At 35.3% G+C, this 27,336-nt stretch overlaps 1 protein-coding gene and 1 pseudogene across 10 annotated transcripts; one reads left to right on the forward strand and one right to left on the reverse strand.

The window, feature by feature from the left end:
- Positions 1-9,662: 9,662 nt before the first annotated feature.
- LOC131610911 (F-box/kelch-repeat protein At3g06240-like) lies at positions 9,663-16,293 on the reverse strand. 10 transcript variants are annotated; one of them, XM_058882990.1, is made up of 8 exons: positions 16,044-16,293; positions 15,688-15,905; positions 15,310-15,507; positions 15,090-15,155; positions 14,922-14,991; positions 14,734-14,802; positions 14,097-14,208; positions 11,801-13,247 (listed from the first exon to the last, which is right to left on the reverse strand). In XM_058882990.1, exons 6-8 carry the CDS (start codon positions 14,753-14,755, stop codon positions 12,011-12,013), a joined length of 1,371 nt encoding a protein of 456 aa, XP_058738973.1. In that variant the 5' UTR covers positions 14,756-14,802; positions 14,922-14,991; positions 15,090-15,155; positions 15,310-15,507; positions 15,688-15,905; positions 16,044-16,293; the 3' UTR covers positions 11,801-12,010. The 10 variants fall into 10 exon arrangements, 8 of the variants coding, with proteins under 8 accessions (XP_058738973.1, XP_058738974.1, XP_058738975.1 ...); XM_058882991.1 differs by lacking the exon at positions 15,688-15,905 and having other exon boundaries at positions 15,310-15,457; XM_058882992.1 differs by lacking the exon at positions 15,688-15,905 and having other exon boundaries at positions 15,101-15,155.
- A 1,201-nt stretch (positions 16,294-17,494) lies between these two features.
- On the forward strand, positions 17,495-19,255 carry LOC131615197 (uncharacterized; annotated as a pseudogene).
- Positions 19,256-27,336: the final 8,081 nt, after the last annotated feature.

The following is a 27,336-nucleotide window of genomic DNA, read 5'->3' on the forward strand; positions in this document are numbered from 1 at the left end:
TGAGCAAGAGTTTTCTAACACTCGTATGGAGGATTTTCCCAATGTCTCTGCTTACTGTCAGCGTCTTAAGATGCTTTCTGATCAGTTGAGAAATGTCGACTCCCCTGTCAATAATCATCGTTTGGTCCTTCAGCTGATCTATGGTCTCCCAGAAGCTTACCGCCGTATTGCTACTTTGATTCGTCAGAGCAACCCTCTTCCGGCATTCTATCAGGCTTGTTCCATGCTAACTTTGGAAGAAGCCAGTATGGCTAAGATGGCAAACACAGGCTCTCATGCTGCTATGCACGCTACTCAGCCGGAACCTACTGAAGACACCTCTCAGCGTGGCTACCGCCGCCCAGGCAACTGTTCATGCTCCCATGGAAACCAGGGTCACGGAGGGGGACGTGGTAACCGCAATGCACCTCAGTCTGGAGCTCTTAGCGCTCCCTCAACTTGGTTCGCTCCTCCTTGGCAACAACAACAACAGTACCCAACCTGGCAACCATGGGGTTGGACTCCACCACCATGGACTATGCCACTTTGTCTGTATCCCACCTCTCATAGGACACGCCCTACCGATCCTCCTAAGCATCCAGGTATTCTAGGACATCGTCCTCAGGTGTACACAGCCTCTACCTCATCTCAGATACCGACAGACATTGAAGCCGCAATGCACACTATGTCACTCCACACTCCTGACAATCAGTGGTACATGGATACGGGCGCAACATCTCACACAACCGCATCACAAGGTAATCTTTCGTCTTATTTTCCAATGAGTAATTCAAATCAAAAAGTAATTGTTGGCAGTGGCCATGGAATTCCAATTCATGGCACCGGACAAACACAAATAACCACATCTCACCAACCACTTCACCTTAACCATGTCCTGCATGCCCCAAAAATTATTAAAAATTTAATTTCTGTGAGACGACTCACCACTAACAACAATGTTTCTGTTTCCTTTGACCCTTTTGGTTTTACTGTCTCTGATTTTCAGACGGGGATCACCCTTCTCAGATGTGAGAGTCATGGAGATCTTTATCCAGTCACCACTCCTCCCAGTTTTACCGGTCTCGCATCCAGTCTTTGGCATAGTCGTCTTGGTCATCCTGGCGTGTCAGTTTTGAATTCCCTTCGCAAAAATAAGTTCATATGTTGTGAACCTTTTAATTCTTCAGTTGTTTGTGACTATTGTGTTTTAGGCAAACAGGTTAAATTGCCATTTTTTGATTCTCAAACTACAACTTTGATGCCTTTTGATATTTTACATAGTGATTTATGGACGTCTCCAATTTTAAGTTCTGTTGGTCATAAATATTATGTCTTATTCTTAGATGACTTTACAAACTTCTTGTGGACTTTTCCTATTAGCAGAAAATCTCATGTGTTTGAAACGTTCAAGTCACTTACTCAACTCATTCAAACTCAATTTTTGCAAAAAAAGTCAAAACATTTCAATGTGACAATAGCGGTGAATATAATAATGAGCTTTTTCAAAAATATTGCACTGACCATGGTCTAGTTTTTTGTTTCTCTTGTTCCCACACATCCTCACAAAACGGGAAAGCAAAACGCAAAATAAGAATCATTAATAATATGATACGCACTATGCTGGCTCATTCTTCTGTTCCCCCTCGTTTTGGCATCATGCTCTCCACATGGCAACTTATTTGTTAAATATTATTCCTTGTAAAACACTTCATAATCAGTCACCAACACAACTTCTGTATCACCATGATCCCACCTACACACATCTTCGAGTCTTTGGTTGTCTATGTTATCCATTATTCCCGTCATCTACCATCCATAAGTTACGACCCCGTTATACTCCGTGTGTCTTCTTGGGTTATTCGTCGAATCATAGAGGTTACAAGTGTTTTGATTTGTCTAATAGAAAATTAGTAATTTCGAGGCATGTTATCTTTGATGAAACTCAATTTCCCTTCACCAAGCTACACTCCCCTTCACCTCACTCTTATAAATTCCTAGATGATGACCTTCACCCCTACCTTATACATCAGTGGCAAAATCAAATTTCACCACCTGTTGTACATAACCAACCAACACCCACAATCACAATTGACCAGCCACTACCCTCAATAAACCAACAATCATCATCTCCTACCTCTTCGATCAACACACCCACTTCAATAAACTCTCCATCACCACAACAAACTCAACCACATCCACATCCACCTATACTAACCATTACCACCCGAAGCATGAAAGGCATTGTCAAACCCCACACGATATTTAACTTCTCAATCTCTCACTCTGACCAAACCATCTCTCCCATACCTAAAAACCCCAAACTAGCCTTAGCAGACCCGAATTGGAAATCCGCAATGCAATCTGAATTTGATGCTCTTATTCAAAATAAGACGTGGGATTTAGTTCCTCGTCCTTGTGATGGACATTCATTTTGTTCGGGAAAAGGTAGCTCGTGGTCAGGCGCGCGTCCTTCATGTTCCCTCAAGACATCAGATTGCAGACATCTTCACTAAAGGACTTCCTCGCATTCTCTTTGATGATTTTCGGACCAGTCTAAGTGTCCGTGAACCTCCCGTTTCGACTGCGGGGGTGTGATAGAATAGAATATTTTGTTGTAATTAGTCATAATTTGTTTCCTATAATTATGATGTATCATAATTATATATTTGACCAATTGTTACACATTGATGTATATATATTCTATTCAGATCAATGAGAAAGGCACCCATTCCATTATCTTACAAGACTTTCAGAGAGGTATTTATCAACAACAACAACAGATATATCACCAAATATAACACTGGAATCCATCCAATCATGTTATAACAATATGCATATGTAATATACTGATACTATACATGTGGTACCAACATGGGATTAACCCATTTGACCGATCCAAAACATCACCAAAATATGGACCTACCGACACAAATTCCATACAATGGGAATTATGCCCTCCACTGATCCAACACATCACCTGGATTCATCCACCAAAATTATTTATGAATGAATGCACATATATAACATACTTACAACATCACCGATCCAATGAACAACACCGTCTCGTTATAACTCACCATTATCATCACCAATAAAGTATGTACATGTCTAAGCATCATACAAAACAAATCATTCATCACCATAATAATCACAACAATTATAACATAATCACAATTATACATTATTACACTCAATTATACATGCCAACAATACATAATTCATCCAAGTCATAAATCGAGAGTTTAAAATAAAAATCGAGCCCCCTGCCCGTTTCATCATTCCAACACATAGAATATCTCATGAGCTTCACCATGCTCGAAACGGCACCAAAAACAGGTTAACAGTTTGAAAGTTATGAAGTTTAGAAAATAAAATATTTTTCCAAAAAACTACATCGTAACCGGTTACGTCCACGAAATTATTAAAAAATTTCAGAAAACCTTCAGTGTAACCGGTTACGGGAATAGTGTAACTGGTTACGCTTGACGTAACTCTATTCGCTATTATTCTGAACAGGTTGTAATCGGTTACAGAAACAACGTAACTGGTTACGAACTCAAAAATTTCAATTTTTAGAACTTAACACTCAACGTAACCGGTTACGTAACCGATTACGGTCCCTCTTGCAACAGTACCTGCGTTTTTTACAGCATTTAGCACTTTTTCTCAATCCAATTCGTAGCAGTTCGATAATCACGCAATTTTAGAGTTAATTCCAGAGATTTCATACCAATTTATCATGCAACAAGTCCATCTAACACCACAAATCAATCACAAACGTTCAATTGCATACAACTTATGAATTTGAGCCCTAACTTCAAAACTCCAACACCTAACATACATCTCAATTGAACCAAATAATACACAGATTCAATCCTATCATCTACAACCTAATAATAAATGATAATCGAAAGAGTCCCCCCTTACCTTAGCTTAGTTCTTGGGTTCTTCCTCTTTCTCTGCTTCTAGAATTTCACGTTCTTGCTCTTTTCTCCTCTTTTGTTCTTTTGCTTTCTATTTTCCAATTTTCCTTATTTTCTTTTTTTATGAAAAATAACAAGTAACTTTAGGAAAAGGCCTAATTACTAGCACCCCCTTTTTAGTAAACACGACACTGGCCCAATTCTCTTATTTTCCATAATTTTTCAATAATCCAATAAAATGCCAATTAATTCCAATAAATAATTTAAATCCTAATTAAATTAAATAAGAGAAAATATGGGGTGTTACACTTGCCACTATCATTGCCTTCCACAAGCACCCCTCTTTGAGTCTGTAGTAGTTGTACGCTAGTACAGCCGCTCCCCAATTGTACTCTCGGATACGTGTTGTATCTGATAAGTACCTGAGATACACGACGTTTGTGTACATCGAGCTCTATTCCATAAAGAGCTGAGTGCCTATCAAATATAGAAAGTAACATCTCAGCGCTTGCTCTCAGTGTATATCCACCTCTACCTCGTCACTAAAAGCCTCATGTTCCGCACTTAGCGCCTCATGGTATCTCTGCTGCAAGAAGGAAAACCTCATGTGCGCCCTGTGGGTCTTCTCCACCTCATCAAGCGCCTCAACAGGTTCAGCTCTCAGCTCCGCAATCAACATCTCCATCGCTTCCTCCTTCGCCAGCCTACCGTGATCAAGGAGGATACCCCTGATAGGTAGATGCAGGAGGCATGCCACATCATCAAGTATGATGGTAATCTCGTCGTAAGGAAAATGAAATGAAGAAGTCTCCGGATGCCATCTCTCCGCAAATGCCATCAGCATCCTGTTATGTATCATTATGTTGCCGTCCTAACAGAGGTTCCTCGGGCCAGAAGCTGATAGTACATCCTGGAACCATGGCTAGTCAGGTTGCACAAGATTGGCAATCTTGCGGGAGTGGTTGTAGAATCTCTAGGGATCCCTCTCCTGAAATTTTAAAAAAATAAAAACGATTATTAATAATCTAAGTCATAAGCTAAAGAAAATAAATTAATAAGTAATTACCAAAGAAAACTTACATCTCCCTTCCAGATAGGCCTGGCTGCATGATCTGCATACCTAGTCAACAGGGATGTGTCTACAGGCCCCCCAGGGTACCAAACAGGCTCCTACACCGGCTTGTCCTCGTGAAGCTCCGGTGGCATAGAAGTAAAGGTAGAAGAAGTGCCTCGACGACGTCTTTGGGGGGTGGCATCTGTGAGGAACCCTTAACATTAACATCATACTGAGACTTATGTGGTGTAGTAGTAGATGGAGAAGGAACGACTAGAGAAGGCCCGGCTGGAGCGGGTGTAACGACTAGAGAATGCCCGGCTGAAGCTGGTGTATCAGGTGCATCTGCTGCAATAACGACTCCATTAGTGACCTGAGATACTATACGCACCCGTTCGACGTGAACGAGTGCATGCTATGCAGTCTTCCCATGTATATCTCTATCTGGATTGTGGGCCATAATATCTGCATTGTGATACAAATAACCTTGAGTTAGACACTGTGTATTTATAAATAAACAAGAAAAGAAAAACAAAATATTACTCTTCCGCATATGCGTCTACGGAAGTACCTTAGTTTCAAAAAAACTATGGTGCTTCCGTAGATGCATCTACGGAATGCCCTAATGTTCATCTCTTCTGTAGATGCATCTACAGAAGGTACTGAAGCGCAGAAACTCAACAATGGCGTAAGTCCACTGTTCAATCACTTAAAAACTTGATTTTGTGGCTTGATCTACGTTTTAAACAACAAAAATACCTCTAAACTATATTTCTAAACTTACTCAATCATTTCTACACCTAAATATCAAATTCTAATTTGATTTTACAAATACTCTAAAATAACTCGAAAAATAAAAAACTTACTGATTAAATAGAGTTTTGATCTTAATGGAATATGTTGATACTTGATGTTGACAATGTCGGTCGAACTCGGGAGAAAGAAATTAGAAGTTTGATATTTGGGGTTGGGAGAGTTTGAGTGTTTGAAATGTGAACAATAAGGGAGGGGAAAGGTCTGGCGCGAGTTATAACGTCAAATGCTTCCGTAGATGCATCCAGGGTCGTATGTGCATTTACAGAATAAAACAACATTAAACAAAAAAATGTACTTCCGGAACTGGAGGACATTTTTGCCAAATCGGTGGTGCGTGAGAGATGCATGGGGTGAGGTAAGAAATTTTCTAACTAAATTTATTGGTAAGTGAAGGTTTGATCAAATTTCTCATGGGTGAAGCACTATAAAGTATAAACAAAAATTAAGGGTCATTAGATTAATCAAACTCGCAAATTCTATTGTAGATTTATCACACTAGACTATACTTCTCCTCTTTCTTATCGTTTCCTTGTCTTTCTCTCAGACTCTTCATTCCTTTCTCTGGTTCCAAATCTAAATTTGTTTTAGAAAAATTGAGAGATTATTCGGTTAACATCTCATAAATATATATTCTGTCAATGTTTTTTATTCATTTAATTGTATCAAATTTGATAAACTATGTATTTTTAGAAATTAGGTTTTCAAAGAGATGAGTGAAGTTTTGATGAAATCTATCATTAACTAGTAAGATCCTAAATTAATTACAATCCTATAGTTTTTAAAACGAAACAAATGAATAATGTCTTATGGAAAGTGAGCATAGTGGGAAGTGGGTTCTTTGATTAAATTTATTCATATATGCTTCTATATTTTTTTCTATACTTAGTATAATGCTATTAGACAACAATAAGTTACTTGTAGGTCATGGAATAAAAGGTTTGGTGTATTAAAATGGAGATCCTGAAATATAAGTTTTAGACCATAATTTTGTCTTACTAAGATGTTGAAGTGGGTGAAAATAGTCATAATAAGAGATTGGTTGTTTTGTTTAGAGCTATCACCCAAATCTTAGGAGAATACTAGAGAGATGATGATGGGCGGCGGTCCATAATGGGCGGCAGTGCAGTGGAATGGGGGTGGAATACGTGTTCCTTTTTTTATTAATTCATCTAAATCATTAAATATATTTTAGGGTCATGCTAACATGTGCCCTAAGGGCACATGTTAAGATACTATAATTAGAAAAAGTTAAAAGTAATTAAATGCAATAAAATCATATTTAAAGTTTCGATACATTGAATGCACGCGTTCCAAGAAAATATTTCTATAAATATCTTATTATCTTGTACCCCTAGGGCACATGTTAGCTTTTCCCTATATTTTAAATAAATATAACGTTTTATGTAAGTGACCCGTCACTTAATTGATGGTTCATTTTAGATGCAGTCAAATTTATTTTCTTGAAAAATAATAATTTGTTGTATATACAATACATCTTAATAACACTATCAAGAAATTTTATGTTGTTTATTAAATTATAAATTTTTATTGATATTTATTTTCTAATTTCATATTTAATATTAAATTTTGAAAATAAATAAATTTGTTTTCCTATGTGTTACTTCTGCGGTTAACTCTTATGGAGGTAGGTATTTTCAGAGACGATAAAGCTTGCCACATATGTAGTTTTTGCAATTTTATTGGTGTCGGGAAGGATAAACACCAAAACCAGACTCCAAAAGTTTGGTATTCTGACTGACCTGATGTGTGTTTTTTGTTCTGAGCAGGAAACCCTTTATCACCGCTATTTTGGCTGCAGCTGGACTAAAGAAATTTGGTCTAATTTGTTAAATTGGATTGGATACCATCGTACACTTGGTATATAGCAACATGAGAAGACTTGGCTCACCATGGAAGCTAGTAAAAAGGGATGGAGAAGACAGATCCTTAAGGTTGCTGCACCAGAGCTGGTGTATGCTATTAGGCAGAACCAGAATTCTATCATTTTTGCTCAAGACAGTCACGATTTACACGTACTTGACAAAGTCAAATTCATTATGTGCTAGGATTAGGACTCTTACTACACATTTTGAAGAAAATACTCTTTGCATATAGTAATTTGCTTTTCTTGAAACCTGGATCTTTGGATTGGTATGTACCTCAATGTTTTTTGGCAATAAAATTATTATTTGATTCCAAATATATATATATATATATATATATATATATATATATATATATATATATGTATATATATATATATATATGTATATATATATATATATATGTATATATATATATATATATATATATATATATATATATATATATATATATATATATATATATATATATATATATATCATAATATTGTTTTTTTTTAATATAAACATTTCACTTATAAACATAAACATAATATTGTTTTATTAGTACTTATAATTTTTTAAACTATTTTTATATTGCTTATATATTTTTCTATATTTTTTTATAAAAATAATACTGTTTTATAAAAATAGTAATTCTTGGAAATATTAGTTTTTATTATTAAAACATAAAAATATTAGTTTTTATTATTAAACAACACCACAATTCAACAAATATAAGTAAACATCTTAAAGAAAAAATAGAAAAAAAAATGTACCTTGGATGAAAACACAACAATATAGATTTGAATTTTTTTTTGGTTGCTTTGAATAATATAAATAGTATCTAAAATTAAAAAACAAAAAAATAAATATTATTAATAAATATTTTATATAAACTAAAATATATAAATTGGATAAATAAACTAAATAAAAAATTATTACTTTAAGTGTTTGCTAGGAGGAAATGATAACAAAGAGAAGAAAAATAAAGGATATGAATATATGAGAAATGGAGAAGAAATGATATGAAGATGGGAGAAATGGAAGAAAGTGAAGTGGATGGGAGAAAATGAAGAGAAGTGGGTAATTATGATATTGAAGTAGATGGGAAAAAGTGAAGCAAAGTGGATAATTATATGGTGCAATCGGTGAGGGGGCAGTCCCTCACAAATTGTAAACACCTTTTTAGATCCAACTAGCACGCTGCACAAGAAATGGTTGATGGGACAATTGATCAACATCTGCGAGGGGTAGCCCCTCACTGATTACAAAGTCAGAATTTGCAAGGGGCTCCCCCTCACTAATTGCAAAGCGGTAAAAATTTATAAATACAAAAATCCCTCTTTTTATTTTGCGAGGGGCACCCTATCACTTATTGCTTTTTTAATTTTGTTTTCTGATTGGAGGTTTGCGACGGGGTAACCACCAAGTAATGTCAAAATTTAGTGAGGGGTTAACCACCTCACAGATTCCTCTAGCTATACAACCTTTTTCTTGTAGTGTTTTAGCTACAAATTTATACGAAGATCCCACAAAAGAAATCGGTCTAAAATCTCTCACTTGAGAAGGAGGCTTAATCTTAGGGATTAAGATAAGACACAAACCTACGAGATAGAAATGTAAAATGATGAAACCAATCAAATATAATCCCTTAATATTGAACTTGTATGATACAGTAGAAACCACAGTCATGACTCAGTCAGTAAATTGTCGTAGACAGCCTACCTCACTCAAGATCTTTTCTAACGTATTCCAATCCACCGTATCGTATGGTTTTTGAATATCCATCTGTAATAAGCACCTTGGGGAGATTATTTTCTTTTCATAGCCTTTGATCAACTCATAGGTGAGGATAATATGATTGTGAATTTTTTGTCCTTTTACAAACGCAACTTGATTATCCCCAACTATCACCCCTAGAACCTTACTCAATCGATTAACTAACACTTTTGAGATGATTTTATAAAGAGTACTACAATAGGAATTCGGTCGATAGTCTTTTATCTCTTTAGAACCACTATGTTTTGGAATAAGAGTGACAGTTGAGCAGTTCACAGCTTTATACATTCGATTATCTATGAAGAAATCTTGAATGGCTTCTACCACATCCTCTTTTTAATTATCTGCCAAGCTTGTTTGAAGAAATACACCTCAAATCCATCCAATCCCAGCGGCCTATCATTGCCAATGCTTTTTAGGGCAGCAGTAATATCTTTTTCTGTAATAGGCTCGATTAGCATGTCCCTCTGGGTTGTATTCAACTGGCTGCCTTCTCGCATTGCACTAGTGTCGACAGCTTCAAGATCTTTCAAGTTATCTCCCATCAGATTGTTGTAGAATGCTAATACTTTATTCTCCATCTACTTTTGGTCTGTAGTATATGTACCACCTCCCTTTTGGATTTTCTTCATATTCTTGAATTGTTGTTTTAACTTGACGGAGGCATGGAAGTACTTATTGTTTCCATCATTTTGTCTCAACCAATCGATTTTCGCCTCTTTGTTTCAACATACTTTCTTCCCTATCCTGCCAATTAAGAAGATCTTTAGAATGTTCCTTTACCTTCTCAATCTTTTCTACATTCATTTTGTCAATTACTAGATCATTTTGAGCATTGAATAGTTTCTTTCTTGCTTGTGCAATTTTGCTGGAGATATCAGACATAGGTTTACTCAGCTTCTTAATGTGGGGTTGTAATCTTTGTAATTTCTTCCAAACAACAAACATTGGCCTCCCTTCCAAGGGCATATTCCAGCTATTCTTGACAGTTTCCTCAAAGTTATCCAAATCAGCACTACAACTGATGAATTTAAAACTCTTGTTTGCCTTTGGCTCCTGAACATGATCATTCAGAACAAGCATAGAATGGTCAGATATACTGGAATTCATATTGGTTAGAGTCATGGGCGGATCCATGTACAGGCACACAGTGTGGCTAAAGCCACACCAGAATTTTCTCTGAGTAGAGTAACTCATTATGCTATATAGTCACTTTTACAATTAAAAATACATGTGAATGAAAGTACAAGATGATCCCATGTATTATTTGAAGGAAATTGGTTTTTCAATGTGCAGATTATTTCTTCTTTTTTAACTTTTTCCTTTCACATTTGGGTATTTATTCAAAATTATTTTTGCCAATATAGTAAAGGTCTGGGACGCATGAGAGAGAAGAAGTAGAACATAATGTAGAAATTGAATGGTCAAGTACATTCGTAAATGAGTGTTTTAATCCCATTTTTTTTGTTTTAATCCAATGACTATATATATATATATATATATATATATATATATATATATATATATATATATATATATATATATATATATATATATATATATATATATATATATATATATATATATATATATATATATATATATATATATATATATATATATACTTTTAAATCTTTGCGTAAAATTTGTGGAAACAAATAAATACAATACATTTGATATGATTTATAAGCTTCTAAAGTTGATTTTAGTCTTGACGATACTAATCGCAAGTCTGGGACATGTTTTTTTAGCTATGAAATTTGTGAATAGTCAGCTATATAACAAAATGAATAATCAGTAAGTAAATGACCATCCGGTAACTCTTATAGAAAGATATATTTTTTAAATAATTGAAATTTGACTGATGTAATTTTAGCTCATTTTAAAAAATATATATGATAGATTATTTTCATTGTAAATGTATTGCATTAAATAATATAATTTCTTATTTTCAGTATAATTTAGTTCATAATTTCTTTCACGTTTAGCCACACCAGTATATAATATTTAGATTCGCCCCTGGTTAGAGTGGTTCTCATAAAACGGCCATTGTTACCTCATTTATTTTTAAATTTTTTCCTCTCAATCATTCTTCATTTATTATTAGTCAAGTTTCCTTATTTTCCTCTCAATCATTCTTAATTTTATTTAGAAACTTTACAAGTAAAACTCTCTTTTCACTTTCTGTTTTACGAAAGACTAAATGAAACCTTGTCTAACAACTTTGATCAACCTTAACATTCAAAATTGGAGCCTAACTAGAAAGTATAGTTATCAAGACATTTCAAAAATTATTCTAAGTTGAAACCATCTTATTAATAACATCATACAAGAAAGACGTTTCATAAATCACTCTAACTTCAAACCATCTAAGTAATAGCATATCAAAATATAAAAAAATATTCTATAAACTATTCGAATACAGCAATAGGAATTTAAAAATCCAAAAGGACCACAGTTAGTCAGGAGAATGAAACAACAGAATAGAACAAGTATCCAACTTATATATCGTATCTCAGACAAAGTATTAGTAAAGAAAATAATCAAACATGCATAATCCAACTTACATGAGTTCATGAAAGAAAAACTTATCTTCAAAAAATTGAAGCCAAGCTTTTAACATAATTCTTAACAGAGAACCAAGATATTTTATTAGTAATTCTAGTTCTCTCAGCAGTATTATCTCTTATATTATAGAGAATTGCTTGACCTTCTAAGCTGTTAGCCAGTATCAGTGAATCACCATTTTCCGAAAGATACAATGGTATCAAATCAAATATGTGGTCCCTTAAGTAATGATCGATATTAAGACTTTCATAGCTAATTTTTAGGAACTGAGTCCAAGATTCTTCAACTCCGAAGTCCATCATTCGCCATATTACAAAATGAGTTTGATGAAGATGATGCGAAAAACTGAGACAGTTCATCAATACACCGATAGTTGAATAAACATAATGAATCTCCTCCAAACCAGAAGGCACCTGTATCTGCCTGTATGTCTCAGTTTTCAGATCAAGCGAAATAATCACTTCACCACAAGTAACTTTGAAATAAAAAATAGCCAACCAATTAAGAGTTCCATTCAAGTACACTCCTTCATTCACCTGAGGGCGAAATCTTATCAACTGAAAAGGAACTGCCGGGAAATTTTGAATTTCTCTCCAAACATTATCACGCAAACTGAAAACTCTTGCCTCAACTATCTTTAATTTCTCACTGTGAAATGTTAACATCACTATCTTATAACTGTTGGTTGAATTATCATAACCGAATGAGAACTTGAAAAATGTAGGGTCAATAAACTTATCAATAAAAAGACCGAAACTAAACCGTAGTTGTTTAGACATTGCTCTCGTGGATGGATTCCAGAAACTTAACCAAAAGAATGGATTAATATCGGAATAACTGAGGATACATAACAATCCATTACATGAACCAATCACCTGGTGGATGAGTTCCAATGGGTAGAAATAGTTGTTGATAACGTATGAAGGGTCATCGGTAAGGGTGATCGGAGAGTTCTCTAGTAAATTGTTTACCGGGAAAGGTACGAGTCTGGCTGTCTCAGAGGGACTGTTAGTGATAAGTGCAAGGTGAGGATCTTGTGGAGATCGGTGAAGGTGTAATTTAACAAAGATAGGATCAGTATAGAGGGAGTTACAGAACTTACTGACGCATCTCATTCGCATAACAGATTTCACAGGAAGTAAGGAGAGTAATTCGACGATGAGGTCGTTGGGGATAGTTACCGGCGATGGAGAGGCATTGGATGGACGCTGCCGCGAGTGAGATGGTGGCAGATTCATTTTAATATCTACTAGGCAACTGCAGCTGTTGAGCTACGACTGTTATATTAGAGACTATATATGAATGTTACTCAACTAATGATGTATATGATGTGTATATGATGTGTTATATATATTAAATACATTAATTCCCTAAATTTAAAAATATCTTTTCTTAATAAATAAGAATAGATAAGTAAAAATAGTTTTATATTATTCTCTGATAAAATACGCTGAATCCATCCTCTGATATAAATTGTTTTAAATTATCTTCCTTATTTGATAACGTATAAGATATTCACTTAATGTCTGTGCATGCATTTTCTTTTTAAAATATAAGATACACAATGTATTTGATTTTGAATATAAAGAAAAGATTGATTAAAAAAGTTTATTCGAATTTTTTACCAAATATATCAATTTTAAAACAATTTTTATTTGTTTAAAAATTTATGGTCATTATTGTTTTTCTTTTTTCTTATCCTTCACACAATAATTAATTTATTTTTAAATATTTGGAATTAATTTGAAACAATGTAATATACATGTGTTTTGTTTTGTGTGCTATTCAATGTATCGCTTTAATTTATTTATTTTACAAAAAAAAAATTAAAAATATTATTTATTTAAATTATAATTTATTACAATTTTAAAATAATTTCCGATATAAATTTTAAAAAATAATAAGCAGTGTTTCCGATATTTTCAAAGATGAACAACAAAAAATATCTTCTTCACTTAATGAAATACGTGAACCAACAAAACAAAAACATATCTTCATACAAAAATTATAGTGGTTCATATTGATTTTGTAGAAAGTTAGGGTTTCAACACAAATTGTCCCTTCCTCTCAATTTAACATAAACTCAGAAGTTAGAGAAAAGAGGATACTTACGCTAGTGAAAAACGAAGTCCAGGGCGGCCTGAGGAAACACGGGATTGGTCTTTGTTTTCCGTTAAGCTACATAGTGGCCGAAAACAGTGGCGAAGGAGGTCCGCAACGGCAGCTTGAAAGGACAGGATGTAAGGAATATGAAAATGACTAAGTTAAAGTCAATGTCCAAAACCATATTCAACAATTACTTAACAATGTACACTAATATTAGAGCCTAGACAAACTGCAAACGAACATTAGAGCCATTAAAGGCTTCCTATACTTTCAAATTTGAGGTTTAAGTCCAAGTATAAGAAGCGTCCATATTTTTCAATTTTACAAGTATGCATTCTATAACATTCATGATGTGAAAATTTTTCATCACAAGTAAATTTCAGTAAACTCAAGGTCCAAAACCAGATTCAACAATTACCTAAGAATGTTATGAGTTCAGAGCTGGCCCAACAAGAGTGAGTGAGGCTAATAAAACAAGTTATGGGTGGTTAGTGTCTCTTTTTGACAGCATGTGTCAATTTTGTTTTATAAATACCAGAATGTTTTAGCTTTAGATCTTTTTCCAACATAAATTTACAATAACAATAGTGATTGTTTCAGCCATCATGAAAATTAAATCTAAACAGGTTCAATGCAGATTTACCATGCAATAAAACTCGCTGCATCACCTCCTTGACATTTATTGAAAGTTGAATTACTGAACCGACATGCACTGCATATAAGGAAAACATTTAGGAAAATTATGAAAGAAAAAAAATCTACTTCATAAACTTAACCAGTTAAATTTTCATGTTAACAAAACAAAGTATACCCTCTGATACGCTCCGTTACCTTGTTGGTATGCTTCAGTGCAATATCAAAGATCAAATTTGCATCTATATTCTTTCCTACTTCTGATAACCTACAACAAGTTACACGATATCATATATGGATTAAATAATATGTTTGAAGGGATGTAATACCAGATTCAAGTGAGGAACATGTGTTAAGAGTTAAGACCTTCAACTCACAAAGAAATTCTGTTGAAGCTTGTACATTCGTCTTCTTATTCTTAATTGCTGTTTTCTGCATGGAATAAATTGTATGAGGAAATCCAAGAAAATAATGGAAAAATAAGTGGTTCTCTTAAGTGAGGAGAAAAACATAAATTTGGCTACGACTTAAGACTGAGTCGAGGGCAGCATGTTTAAACACCAAAGATAGAGACGCAATTGCGTACCTCGCCTCTAAGTTCTGCATAATAGACAGCTTTTAATCTACCTTGACCAATTTAATCATCCAAACTAAAGTTATTTGTAGCCTCGGCTAGTTCTTGATAAGAAAACTCAGTTGGCTTTGCCACCATAATTCCTGTAAGGCCAGCAGCACTGCCAGTACCATGCCCAGAAAAGGAGCACATATGCAGTGGAATAAACATCTGATAAAGAAGAAACGACTTGATCGGTATATGATATTGAAAGGGCAAAAGGTGATCAAAATGACAAACGGCAAAAACATGATACAATATTATAGTCAATGGCACCAAAAGGCACATCTACATTTAAAATTCACACAAGGAACTATCATTATTATCCGTTTAAAGAACAAAAAGCACTACCACTTCAGCTACTGACATATTGTGTTTGGTGATTGTGCTTTACAGAATAAACCACAAATTGCATCTTTTTCCATCCATTCAATGAAAACTTTGCTACCAAAAGGCAAACTTGGTCAAGTTCTAATACTAAACACAATGCCGAGCACAATGCTAAGCTCAATTGAAAATGCAAACGATCAGATCTAGAGCAATCAAAATTCTAGGTCTACATAAAAAACCTGAAAATGAGAAAGCATGTTTTCTCAAATACCATCACTGATTTGCTGCAGAAAAATGAGTAGAATCTAATGGTGGAAGTATGGATCTGAATAAAAATTGATAAATTGAAATGGAGAAGATGATTGGAGGTGGCTTACTACAATGATGAAGAGAGAAAGAGTTCCACTAGCGAACTGTTCAAGATACGAAAATCAATTCATCAACACGAATAACAAGCGATGAAGAGTATGCCAATATATTCTCGTGGTGGCCGGAGCTATGACTCGGCATCGCGGTGGCCGGAGCTGCTCTATGACGGCGATCTAGGGTTTTCCATGGGGAAGAAAGACCACTATGTGAGATCTGGGTCGAAGCAGAAGACATTTTTTCTTTTACAAAATCCTTTAATTTTTTTTATTAAAAATTCTCATTATAATTTATTTTGTTTAATGAATTTAAATGGTCATATTTTTTTAAATAAATAACTAAATCACAATTTCTCAATATATCATAGATCTTTTAGACACCACGCGAAATTTTAAATTTGTCCCTACTTTTATAGATGCACATTCGGAAGCATCTTTATTTTGAAAAAAATATAATTCCTTCTGTAGATGCATTTACGGAATCGTTAAAAACACATTATTGATAGTTAAATTTATCTTATTTCAGCTAAACAATCCTTCCGTAAATGCACCTACAAAACGTGGTGAAAATAAAGTGTTCCGTAGATGCACATACGAAATTGTCTACTATATTTTCAAATCATGTTCATTTCACTCCAAAACTCAATTTAAAGTAATGCATTGTGAAGTCAATAGTAGGTAGACCAAAAAGAATACATCGTATAAATAATGTCGTTCATAATGTCGAATAAATCATCAAAATAACATACATAAACGTAATAAAAATATAGACATAAAAAAAAACAACAGCCATCACTATTGTGTATGTCGGACATCATCCTGCGCCACTCATCTGCCTCTGGCCCTGCCTCCGCCTCTGAGTCCATCACGCCCTTTGGTGGCTTTGCCTTTAGCATCAAGTGCCCCAACAGTCCTGACATAATGTCTACTATACAGAAATGCTTTCTGTGTCAGCCTAATTATAACATCCACCACACGCCTCTGCTCAGACCCCTCATAGGATGAACCATCTGAAATGGCTACCAGGTCCATGTCAGCTATTTGACGATATCGGGGAAGAAGATCCTGAGTGTGGTCCAACTTAGCCTGATTAGTATGCAGAATCTCCTCGTGGGCTAATTTGGGCAGATCTCCAAGTGCGGTGGGAAGCATGTACGGGTGTGAAACTCTGTTGTACCAGGTGATATACCACTCGGCACATCTCCATTCGTGCTCTGCTATCGTCGCCCGAGCCTCCTCAAGAACCCTGTGATGCTCCTAGTCTGCAAAGACCTCCTCTAATTTCTGACGGGTCATGGTGATATATGAGCGGGGACAATAGAGTCGCGAGGTATCGTTTGTGTGTAGTCAAACTGACACATGATGCGCTCCGGAAGATAACGTACAATAATGATCGAGGTGGTGGCCAACCATCCAGAGTATAGTGTTATCTCATCAAACGGAACCATCTCATGGTGATCAGCATGACAGTCATATCTGACGTCCTCGATAGTCATGCGATCAAGTCCGCGAATGTAAGGATCCAGCACCTGGCTCCCTCTAAGAGGACTGAATGCACTGGCACGCGGTATGAGCTCAGTATAGGTAGGCACCTCTCCCCGACCAATAATGTCTGGGAAGTGCTGTAGTATTCAATCTTGAAAAAAACACGGCTATTTTAATGTACACAAATATATAATAAGTATAAGGGTATAAGATTGTTACCACCAAAAGGATCAGGCGTCTGCTGTAACACCCTTCTAAACTCCTGCGGCAATTATAATAATATTCAGAGTAAACATGGAACAAGTGTGCCACAATTAAAAAAAATAAACCAAATCATAAATTATCTGTCATGCTTCATTAGGAACGCATCACCAAAATATCAAAACTCATGTTCAACACAGTGGAATTATTTCGAACGGAAAAGCATAAACATCACCAATGCATAAACCAATAAAACATAATCCAAAAACCAACAAAATAGAGTATAATAATTAAACTCTAAGTCTAGTATTCTCCGGTGTTACAAATCAGAGCATGGCACCGATGCAACGGGCTAGCCTATAAGCTATCCTCACCAAATCAAGAGCCGCTACTCCTCAATCTGAAAAATGTCAACAGTAAGGGTGAGTCTCATTCACAATTAACAAGTGTTATTAGCTCCCAAACAATAACATATCATAAGTCTATTATTCATTTAACTGCAATATATTCAGATTTGATAGAATGTCATATTTTGTTGTAATTAGTCATAATTAGTTTCCTATAATTATGTTGTATCATAATTATATAATTGACCAATTGTTACACATTGATGTATATATATATATATATATATATATATATATATATATATATATATATATATATATATATATATATATATATATATATATATATTCTATTCAGATCAATGAGAAAAGCACCCATTCCATTATCTTACATGGTATCAATCTTACACCACGCTTCGAGGTTCCAAATGGGAGTTTCATCCCGCTCTTGCCGTCTCCAATATTAGGAACCACATTCCTATTATTCTTGAGATGTAAAAAGATCAATATGGTACCTGGGCCGAGCTTTTCCGCATCCATGCTCGCTCACATCGAGTCCTGCATCACATCGTTCCATCTATCGAAAAAGAACCACCAGCTGTTACCGACGCCAAACATGAACAATGGTCCACTCTTGATGTCACCGTTCTTCAGTGGATTTAGTCCACTATTTCTACCGATTTGTTGACCACTATTCTGGAACCCAACTCCAATGCAATGGAAGCATGGAATCGCTTGGAAAATATTTTTCAGGACAACCAAAATGCCCGAGCTGTCACTCTTGAGCAAGAGTTTTCTAACACTCGTATGGAGGATTTTCCCAATGTCTCTGCTTACTGTCAGCGTCTTAAGATGCTTTCTGATCAGTTGAGAAATGTCGACTCCCCTGTCAATAATCATCGTCTGGTCCTTCAGCTGATCTATGGTTTCCCAAAAGCTTACCGTAGTGTTGCTACTTTGATTCGTCAGAGCAACCCTCTTCCGGCATTCTATCAGGCTCGTTCCATGCTAACTTTTGAAGAAGTCGGTATGGCTAAGATGGCAAACACAGGCTCTCATGCTGCTATGCACACTACTCAGCCGAAACCTACTGAAGACACCTCTCAGGGTGGCTACCGCCGCCCCATCATCCGTTCTCGCTCCCGTGGCAACCAGGGTCACGGAGGGGGACGTGGTAACCGCAATGTGTAACACCCCTTTTTATACCCCAAAATATTTAACATATAATCAGAGAATAACATGCATATAATTCAAAAGGGCGTCACATTGATGATTTTAGAAGAACTAAAAACCTTAAAAAAAACTGACAGCATTTATCTACACAGCACAATACTCCTGGTCATTTTAATAACACTCAATATCAAATCACAATTTAACTTGGATATGCATTCACAGCGGAAATATATGATACTCATGTGATTTATAATGATTCATGTCCCATACCATGATCATACATTGACTAGTAGTCTCAATTCAACATAAAACATAATCAAAAGGTTTGGCTTGTAAGCCTCTCAAAAGACATGTAACCAATAAATAAGTTCACCAGTCATAGCATAATACATACACAACATAACATGAGTTCAATACACCTAGTCTACCCAGTGTTACATGACCAGAGCATCGACTCACTACCTAGTCTCCAATAACCAAGGAAGAACCTCCGGCTAGGTCACACGCGGCTACTAAACTCCAGAACCTGCATGTCGCCAAACGAGGGCAACATTAAAACAGAAGGGTGAGAATACAAACCATTATGAAGAAAGTATAACGGAATACAATAGTTAAATTAATAATTTTAAAAGTTGATCACATCGAACATAATCATGTAAATAATAATAAGACAATATATATTTCACATATTAACAAGTAACCAACAAGTACAAGGGAAGTATCGATTTGTTACCAATATTATATTCTCAATTATGCACACAACTACAATGAATCACATAGCCACGTAGGTAACCAAACATGTACTCAAACATTCACTCATTGCAATCATTAATCTCAAAACACATGTCACAACACTATCAAAGCACATAATCAAATATTACGTAAATCTAATGTGACTCAATGCAAGATATGTGACACTATGCATGTGGTACCAAAATGTGAACCCAATGTTTCACCGCTTTCCGATTCAATATCTAGAATCCAAGCCACGCTTCCGATCCGGACAAGATCAAAGCCCACCAAACGTAAACATATAGTTTACCGCTTCCGATTCACTTTAGAATCTAAGCCTCGCTTATGTTTCAAAGCAAACCACCTTTGTTTCAAGGCATCCATGATATGAATGTATGTACAATGTAAATCAACATATGCAATTAAGATCATCTCTACCATCTTAATATTTAGCATATCACAATAATTCACTCAATGAATTATCCACAATATTGTACACAACATTCTCATCACATAAGCATTATTCTCATATAATAGTCAACACACACATTTCAATCCACCATTCTAATTAACACTAGTAATTCTCACTATCATATACTAACTCACATTTTGTCAATTTTATGTGATTCACTCACTTTCATATGAACCAATAAGTCATTAGTATTTATCACCTAACTATATTTCTAACTTTAATTTTAGGACCATAATAGAATTACAATCCAATTAGTATCTTTATTATGGACATATTAGTTTACATAAAAAAAATCAATTTCATGCAAACATGCTTATTTACTAATTAGTCTAAACATATATGTGTACATTATCCATTCTCATTAATGACTTATAAGGCATTTCACGGTTCATTTTGCATTACCATCTACCAACAGTAGCCGTGTGGTCATCTCGTTTTTCCCTAGGCCACTAGCCAGCATCATGAAGTTTCCATTCATAGGTGAGGGAGTAGTCCATATTTTGGTCTCTAATGCTATTAGACTTTATTAGCCAGGTAGTAAATAAAATAAAGAAAACAAATGGAGGAACAGAACACATTTTCTTTTGACCAAGGAAAAGCTACAGGTGGTTACATCCTCACATGAAATGGTTCACGGATCTACAGGTGGCCAATAGACATAGCATCCAGCTTTTATGATGTCGCTACAGTGTGGAAGAGATGCAAGTGGTCCATTAAATAATGATGTGCCTTTCACGTTTTTTGTTTGGCCTTTAGCAAAATCAAAACATCACCAGCCAAATAACAAATAAAGGGACAACAACGAAATGCATTGCACATTTCCTTTGGCTCAGGAGTAACAACAGTAGCGAACGAATTAAACTATGGATCGGACACGTTATCCACCATATCACATACATCATCACTCCGCCGTCACTCACCTAATAACACATTCTATTTCATTTTCGTTTCTTTAAAAAAATAATTATGGAACTCACAGTATTCGTTTTCCAGTGTTACTCTCTGGTCTCAAATTCTAATTTCTCTACATGTTCCAATACACTATTCAGAATTTTAAGGCACATATTTCATCAGATTCAACCATGAACAAATATACATATGCTAATCTACCAATTACCCCATTTTACTAGCCCACAATGATTAGGGATTCTCCCCCTTACCTCTTGATTTCTCCTCCAAAACCCTAGCTTCCTCTTCTTGTTCCTCTCCTCCACTTCTATTCTTCAAAACCAGCAAATGAGTTAATGATGCTTCTACCCTTTTTTTTTCCTCTCTTACTATCTTTATTTATTATTTTGGGCTTTAAAAATAATAACACCCCCAATTGCTTATTACTCTAATAAATAGGCCCAATTAATCTAACTCTCTAATAACTTAATTAATTCTATTAAACACAAATGCACTCAAGTTTAATTAATTAAATAAATGATTAAATCTCATAACTATTAAATAATTAATTTATCACACTAAAAGTATAAAATAATATAATAAAATAAATACTATAAAAACGGGTTGTTACACAATGCACCTCAGTCTGGAGCTCCTAGCGCTCCCTCACCTTGGTCCGCTCCTCCTTGGAAACAACAACAGCAGTACCCAACCTGACAACCATGGGGTTGGACTCCACCACCATGGACTATGCCACCTTGTCTGTATCCCACCTCTCAGTGGACACGCCCTACCGGTCCTACTAAGCAGCCAAGCATTCTAGGACATCGTCCTCAGGTGTATGCAGCCTCTACCTCATCTCAGATGCCGACAGACATTGAAGCCGCAATGCACACTATGTCACTCCACACTCCTGACAATCAGTGGTACATGGATACAGGCGCAACATCTCACACAACCGCATCACAGGGTAATCTTTCATCTTATTTTCCAATGAGTAATTCAAATCAGAAAGTAATTGTTGGCAGTGGCCATGGAATTCCAATTCACGGCACCAGACACACACAAATAACCACATCTCACCAACCACTTCACCTTAACCATGTCCTGCATACCCCAAAAATTATTAAAAATTTAATTTCTGTGAGACGACTCACCACTAACAACAATGTTTCTGTTTCCTTTGACCCTTTTGGTTTTATTGTCTCTGATTTTCAGACGGGGATCACCCTTCTCAGATGTGAGAGTCGTGGAGATCTTTAACCAGTCACCATTCCTCCCAGTTTTACCGGTCTCGCATTCAGTATTTGGCATAGTCGTCTTGGTCATCCTGGCGTGTCTGTTTTGAATTCCCTTCGCAAAAATAAGTTCATATGTTGTGAACCTTTTAATTCTTCAGTTGTTTGTGACTATTGTGTTTTAGGCAAACAGGTTAAATTGCCATTTTTTGATTCTCAAACTACAACTTTGATGCCTTTTGATATTTTACATAGTGATTTATGGACGTCTCCAATTTTAGGTTCTATTGGTCATAAATATTATGTCTTATTCTTAGATGACTTTACAAAATTCTTGTGGACTTTTCCTATTAGTATAAAATCTCATGTGTTTGAAACGTTCAAGTCACTTACTCAACTCATTCAAACTCAATTTTTGCAAAAAAGTCAAAACATTTCAATGTGACAATGGCGGTGAATATAATAATGAGCTTTTTCAAAAATATTGCACTGACCATGGTCTAGTTTTTTGTTTCTCTTGTCCCCACACATCCTCACAAAATGGGAAAGCCGAACGCAAAATAAGAACCATTAATAATATGATACGCACTATGCTAGCTCATTCTTCTGTTCCCCCCTCGTTTTGGCATCATGCTCTCCACATGGCAACTTATCTGTTAAATATTATTCCTTGTAAAATACTTCATAATCAGTCACCAACACAACTCCTGTATCACCATGATCCCACCTACACACATCTCCGAGTCTTTGGTTGTCTATGTTATCCATTATTCCCATAATCTACCATCCATAAGTTACAACCCCGCTCTACTCCGGGTGTCTTCTTGGGTTATCCGTCGAATCATAGAGGTTACAAGTGTTTTGATTTGTCTAATAGAAAATTAATAATTTCGAGGCATGTTATCTTTGATGAAATTCAATTTCCCTTCACCAAGCTACACTCCCCTTCACCTCACTCTTATAAATTCCTAGATGATGACCTTCACCCATACCTTATACATCAATGGCAAAATCAAATTTCACCACCTGTTGCACATAACCAACCAACACCCACAATCACAATTGACCAGCCACTACCCTCAATAAACCAACAATCATCATCTCCTACCTCTTCGATCAACACACCCATTTCAATAAACTCTCCATCACCACAACAAACTCAACCACATCCACGTCCACCTATACGAACCATCACCACCCGAAGCATGAAAGGCATTGTCAAACCCCACACGATATTTAACTTATCAATCTCTCACTCTGACCAAACCATCTCTCCCATACCTAAAAACCCCAAACTAGCCTTATGAGACCCGAATTGGAAATCCGCAATGCAATCTGAATTTGATGCTCTTATTCGAAATAAGACGTGGGATTTAGTTCCTCGTCCTTGTGATGGACATTCATTTTGTTCGGGAATAGGTAGCTCGTGGTCAGGCGCGCGTCCTTCATGTTCCCTCAAGAAATCAGATCGCAGACATCTTCACTAAAGGACTTCCTCGCATTCTCTTTGATGATTTTCGGACCAGTCTAAGCGTCCGTGAACCTCCCGCTTCGACTGCGGGGGTGTGATAGAATAGAATATTTTGTTGTAATTAGTCATAATTTGTTTCCTGTAATTATGATGTATCATAATTATATAGTTGACCAATTGTTACACATTGATGTATATATATTCTATTCAGATCAATGAGAAAGGCACCCATTCCATTATCTTACAAGATTTTCAAAGAGGTATTCATCAACAACAACAACAACAGATATATCACCAAATATAACACTGGAATCCATCCAATCATGTTTTAACAATATGCATATGTAATATACTGATACTATGCATGTGGTACCAACATGGGATTAACCCATCTGACCGATCCAAAACATCACCAAAATACGGCCCTACCGACACAAATTCCATACAATGGGAATGATGCCCTCCACTGATCCAACACATCACCTGGATTCAGCCACCAAAATTATTTATGAATGAATGCACATATATAACATACTTACAACATCACCGATCCAATGAACAACACCGTCTCCTTATAACTCACCATTATCATCACCAATAAAGTATGTACATGTCTAAGCATCATTCAAAACAAATAATTCATTACCATAATAATCACAACAATTATAACATAATCACAATTATACATTGTTACACTCAATTATACATGCCAACAATACATAATTCATCCAAGTCATAAATCGAGAGTTTAAAATAAAAATTGAGCCCCCTGCCCGTTTCATCATTCCAACACATAGAATATATCATGAGCTTCACCATGCTCGAAACGGCACCAAAAACATGTTAACAGTTTGAAAGTTATAATGTTTAGAAAATAAAATATTTTTTCAAAAAACTACATCGTAACCGGTTACAGTAATAACGTAACCGGTTACGTCCACGAAATTATTAAAAAATTTCAGAAAACCTTCAATGTAACCGGTTACGGGAATAGTGTAACTGGTTACGCTTGACGTAACTCTATTCACTATTATTCTGAACAGGTTGTAATCGGTTACAGAAACAACGCAACTGGTTACGAACTCAAAAATTTCAATTTTTAGAACGTAACACTCAGCGTAACCGGTTACGTAACCGATTACGATCCCTCTTGTAACACTACCTGCGTTTTTGACAGCATTTTAGCCCTTTTTCTCAATCCAATTCGTACCAGTTCAATAATCACGCAATTTTAGAGTTAATTCCAGATATTTCATACCAATTTATCATGCAACAAGTCCATCTAACACCACAAATCAATCACAAACGTTCAATTGCAAACAACTTTTGAATTTGAGCCCTAACTTCAAAACCCCAACACCTAACATACATCTCAATTGAACCAAATAATACACAGATTCAATCCTATCATCTACAACCCAATAATAAATGATAATCGAAAGAGTCCCCCCTTACCTTAGCTTAGTTCTGGGGTTCTTCCTCTTTCTCTGCTTCTAGAATTTCACGTTCTTGCTCTTTTCTCCTCTTTTGCTCTTTTGCTTTCTATTTTCCAATTTTCCTTCTTTTCTTTTTTTAAAAAAAAATAATGAGTAACTTTAGGAAAAGGCCTCATTACTAGCACCCCCTTTTTACTAAACACGACACTGGCCCAATTCTCTTATTTTCCATAATTTTTCAATAATCCAATAAAATGCCAATTAATTCCAATAAATAATTTAAATCCTAATTAAATTAAATAAGAGAATTGGGCCATGTGTCATACCCCAAAATTTTCCCATCTCATTTCACTTTTCAAGCTCATACCAAAGTTCAAGACTTAAGGACATACTCTCCTAAACAATGACTCCCTAAACTAGGGTTTTGATTTCTCTGAAGAAAATTAATAAATTGAGGTCCCCAATGGATTACAGATGACTTATGATGTTTCAAAATATCTCCATGACAAAATTCAGGCTTCAATTCCAAGGATTGCCTAGTCGATGGCTCAGAAAGTCAACAATCGACTAGTTTGACCTAAAAGTCAACTGTGGTCAAAGTACAATCAAAATTCCTGATTTTTGGTCAACATCCTTATTTTGAAGTTACATTCATCATTTGATCAAAAGTTGATCATGATTCATCAAGGAAAGTTCAGAAAACAACAAAACCTAAAGTTTCTAAATTAGGGTTTTTTGACCTAAAGTCAACTGAATTTTGACTAGCCATAACTTTCACATGGAACATCAGAAATTTTCCATACAGAGTTCAATTTGAAGGAAATTGAATTCTCTACAACTTTTTCTCTCACGTGCCAAGTCTAAAAATGCTTCGTTTGAGAGATATGGCTCAAAAGATTACATGTCCTTTTTGAAAGTCAACCAAAAGCAGTTTTTTGTCAAAGCCCATATCATCAAGATAAAACCCTCAAATGGAAAAAATCTTCCAAAGTGGATTATAGAGGACATCTTGAAGTTTCCAAAAAGTCCTAGAACTCTTCCATATCTCAAAAATTGAGGGAGATATGCCTTGTCAAAGTTGGACCATTTTAAAGGAAAAAATGTGAAATAAAAGGCTCCAAAATGAATCTTTTTGCAAAAGGACCCAATCTTTTTTGGCCCAACCTTCATCCTCAAGTTATCTAAAGCATCAAATCCAATCCCCACGAATTATTGAATAATATTTGATTTTATTTGAATTTTTTTATCATTTAAAAGCTGACTAAAATCAAATAATCAAGAGATTATGGAAGGGATGTGATTTGGTTTTAATTTCCAAACAAATCCAATCAAATATTCATCATATTTTACATTCAATTTCGTGCAAATTGGAATTGGAATGATTGAGTCAATATTGGATCAAAATTAGAAAGTTTCATGAATTATATTTTCCAAATTTCCAATCATTGATTCAAGTGGATTCAATTCAATTTTCTTGACCTAATTGGTTCTATTATAAATACATGGCATGCTCAGACCTCAAGCATAAGGATTTCTGCCCAGAAAATCGTATTCCAACCTCCATAAGTTCAAGAAAAATTCTAAGTCGGTTCTAGTGCTTAAGAAGGATTCAGAGATTATTGAAGACTCAGGGACAATCCTTGGAGGTCCAGGAAAGTTTCCCAATCGCTCCTAAAGCTTGGCAGCTCCGGAATCGTGCTCACATGGTCACGGTTTGTAATGATTTTTTTTAAATTTCGAATTCATATATATGTGTATCATAAATCGCATTTGAATGCATATTCATGTTTGGAATTAGGTTGGCAATCTTTCTGTACAATTTAACTGGTGTTTAAGTGCAGGAACCATGTTACACCATGGTT

Source organism: Vicia villosa, linkage group LG6, assembly GCF_029867415.1.
Source record: "Vicia villosa cultivar HV-30 ecotype Madison, WI linkage group LG6, Vvil1.0, whole genome shotgun sequence".
Taxonomy (NCBI): domain Eukaryota; kingdom Viridiplantae; phylum Streptophyta; class Magnoliopsida; order Fabales; family Fabaceae; genus Vicia; species Vicia villosa.

Excerpts from the sequence above, each read along its gene's own strand:
- LOC131610911 (XM_058882991.1), bottom strand. The coding sequence starts at position 14,755 with ATGCAGCGAGTTTTATTGCATG. Across the intron at positions 14,209-14,733 it reads GCAGCGAGTTTTATTGCATG|CTGCCGTTGCGGACCTCCTT; the intron begins GTAAATCTGCAT and ends TGTCCTTTCAAG. Across the intron at positions 13,248-14,096 it reads GGACTTCGTTTTTCACTAGC|CTGCAGTTGCCTAGTAGATA; the intron begins GTAAGTATCCTC and ends GTAGCTCAACAG.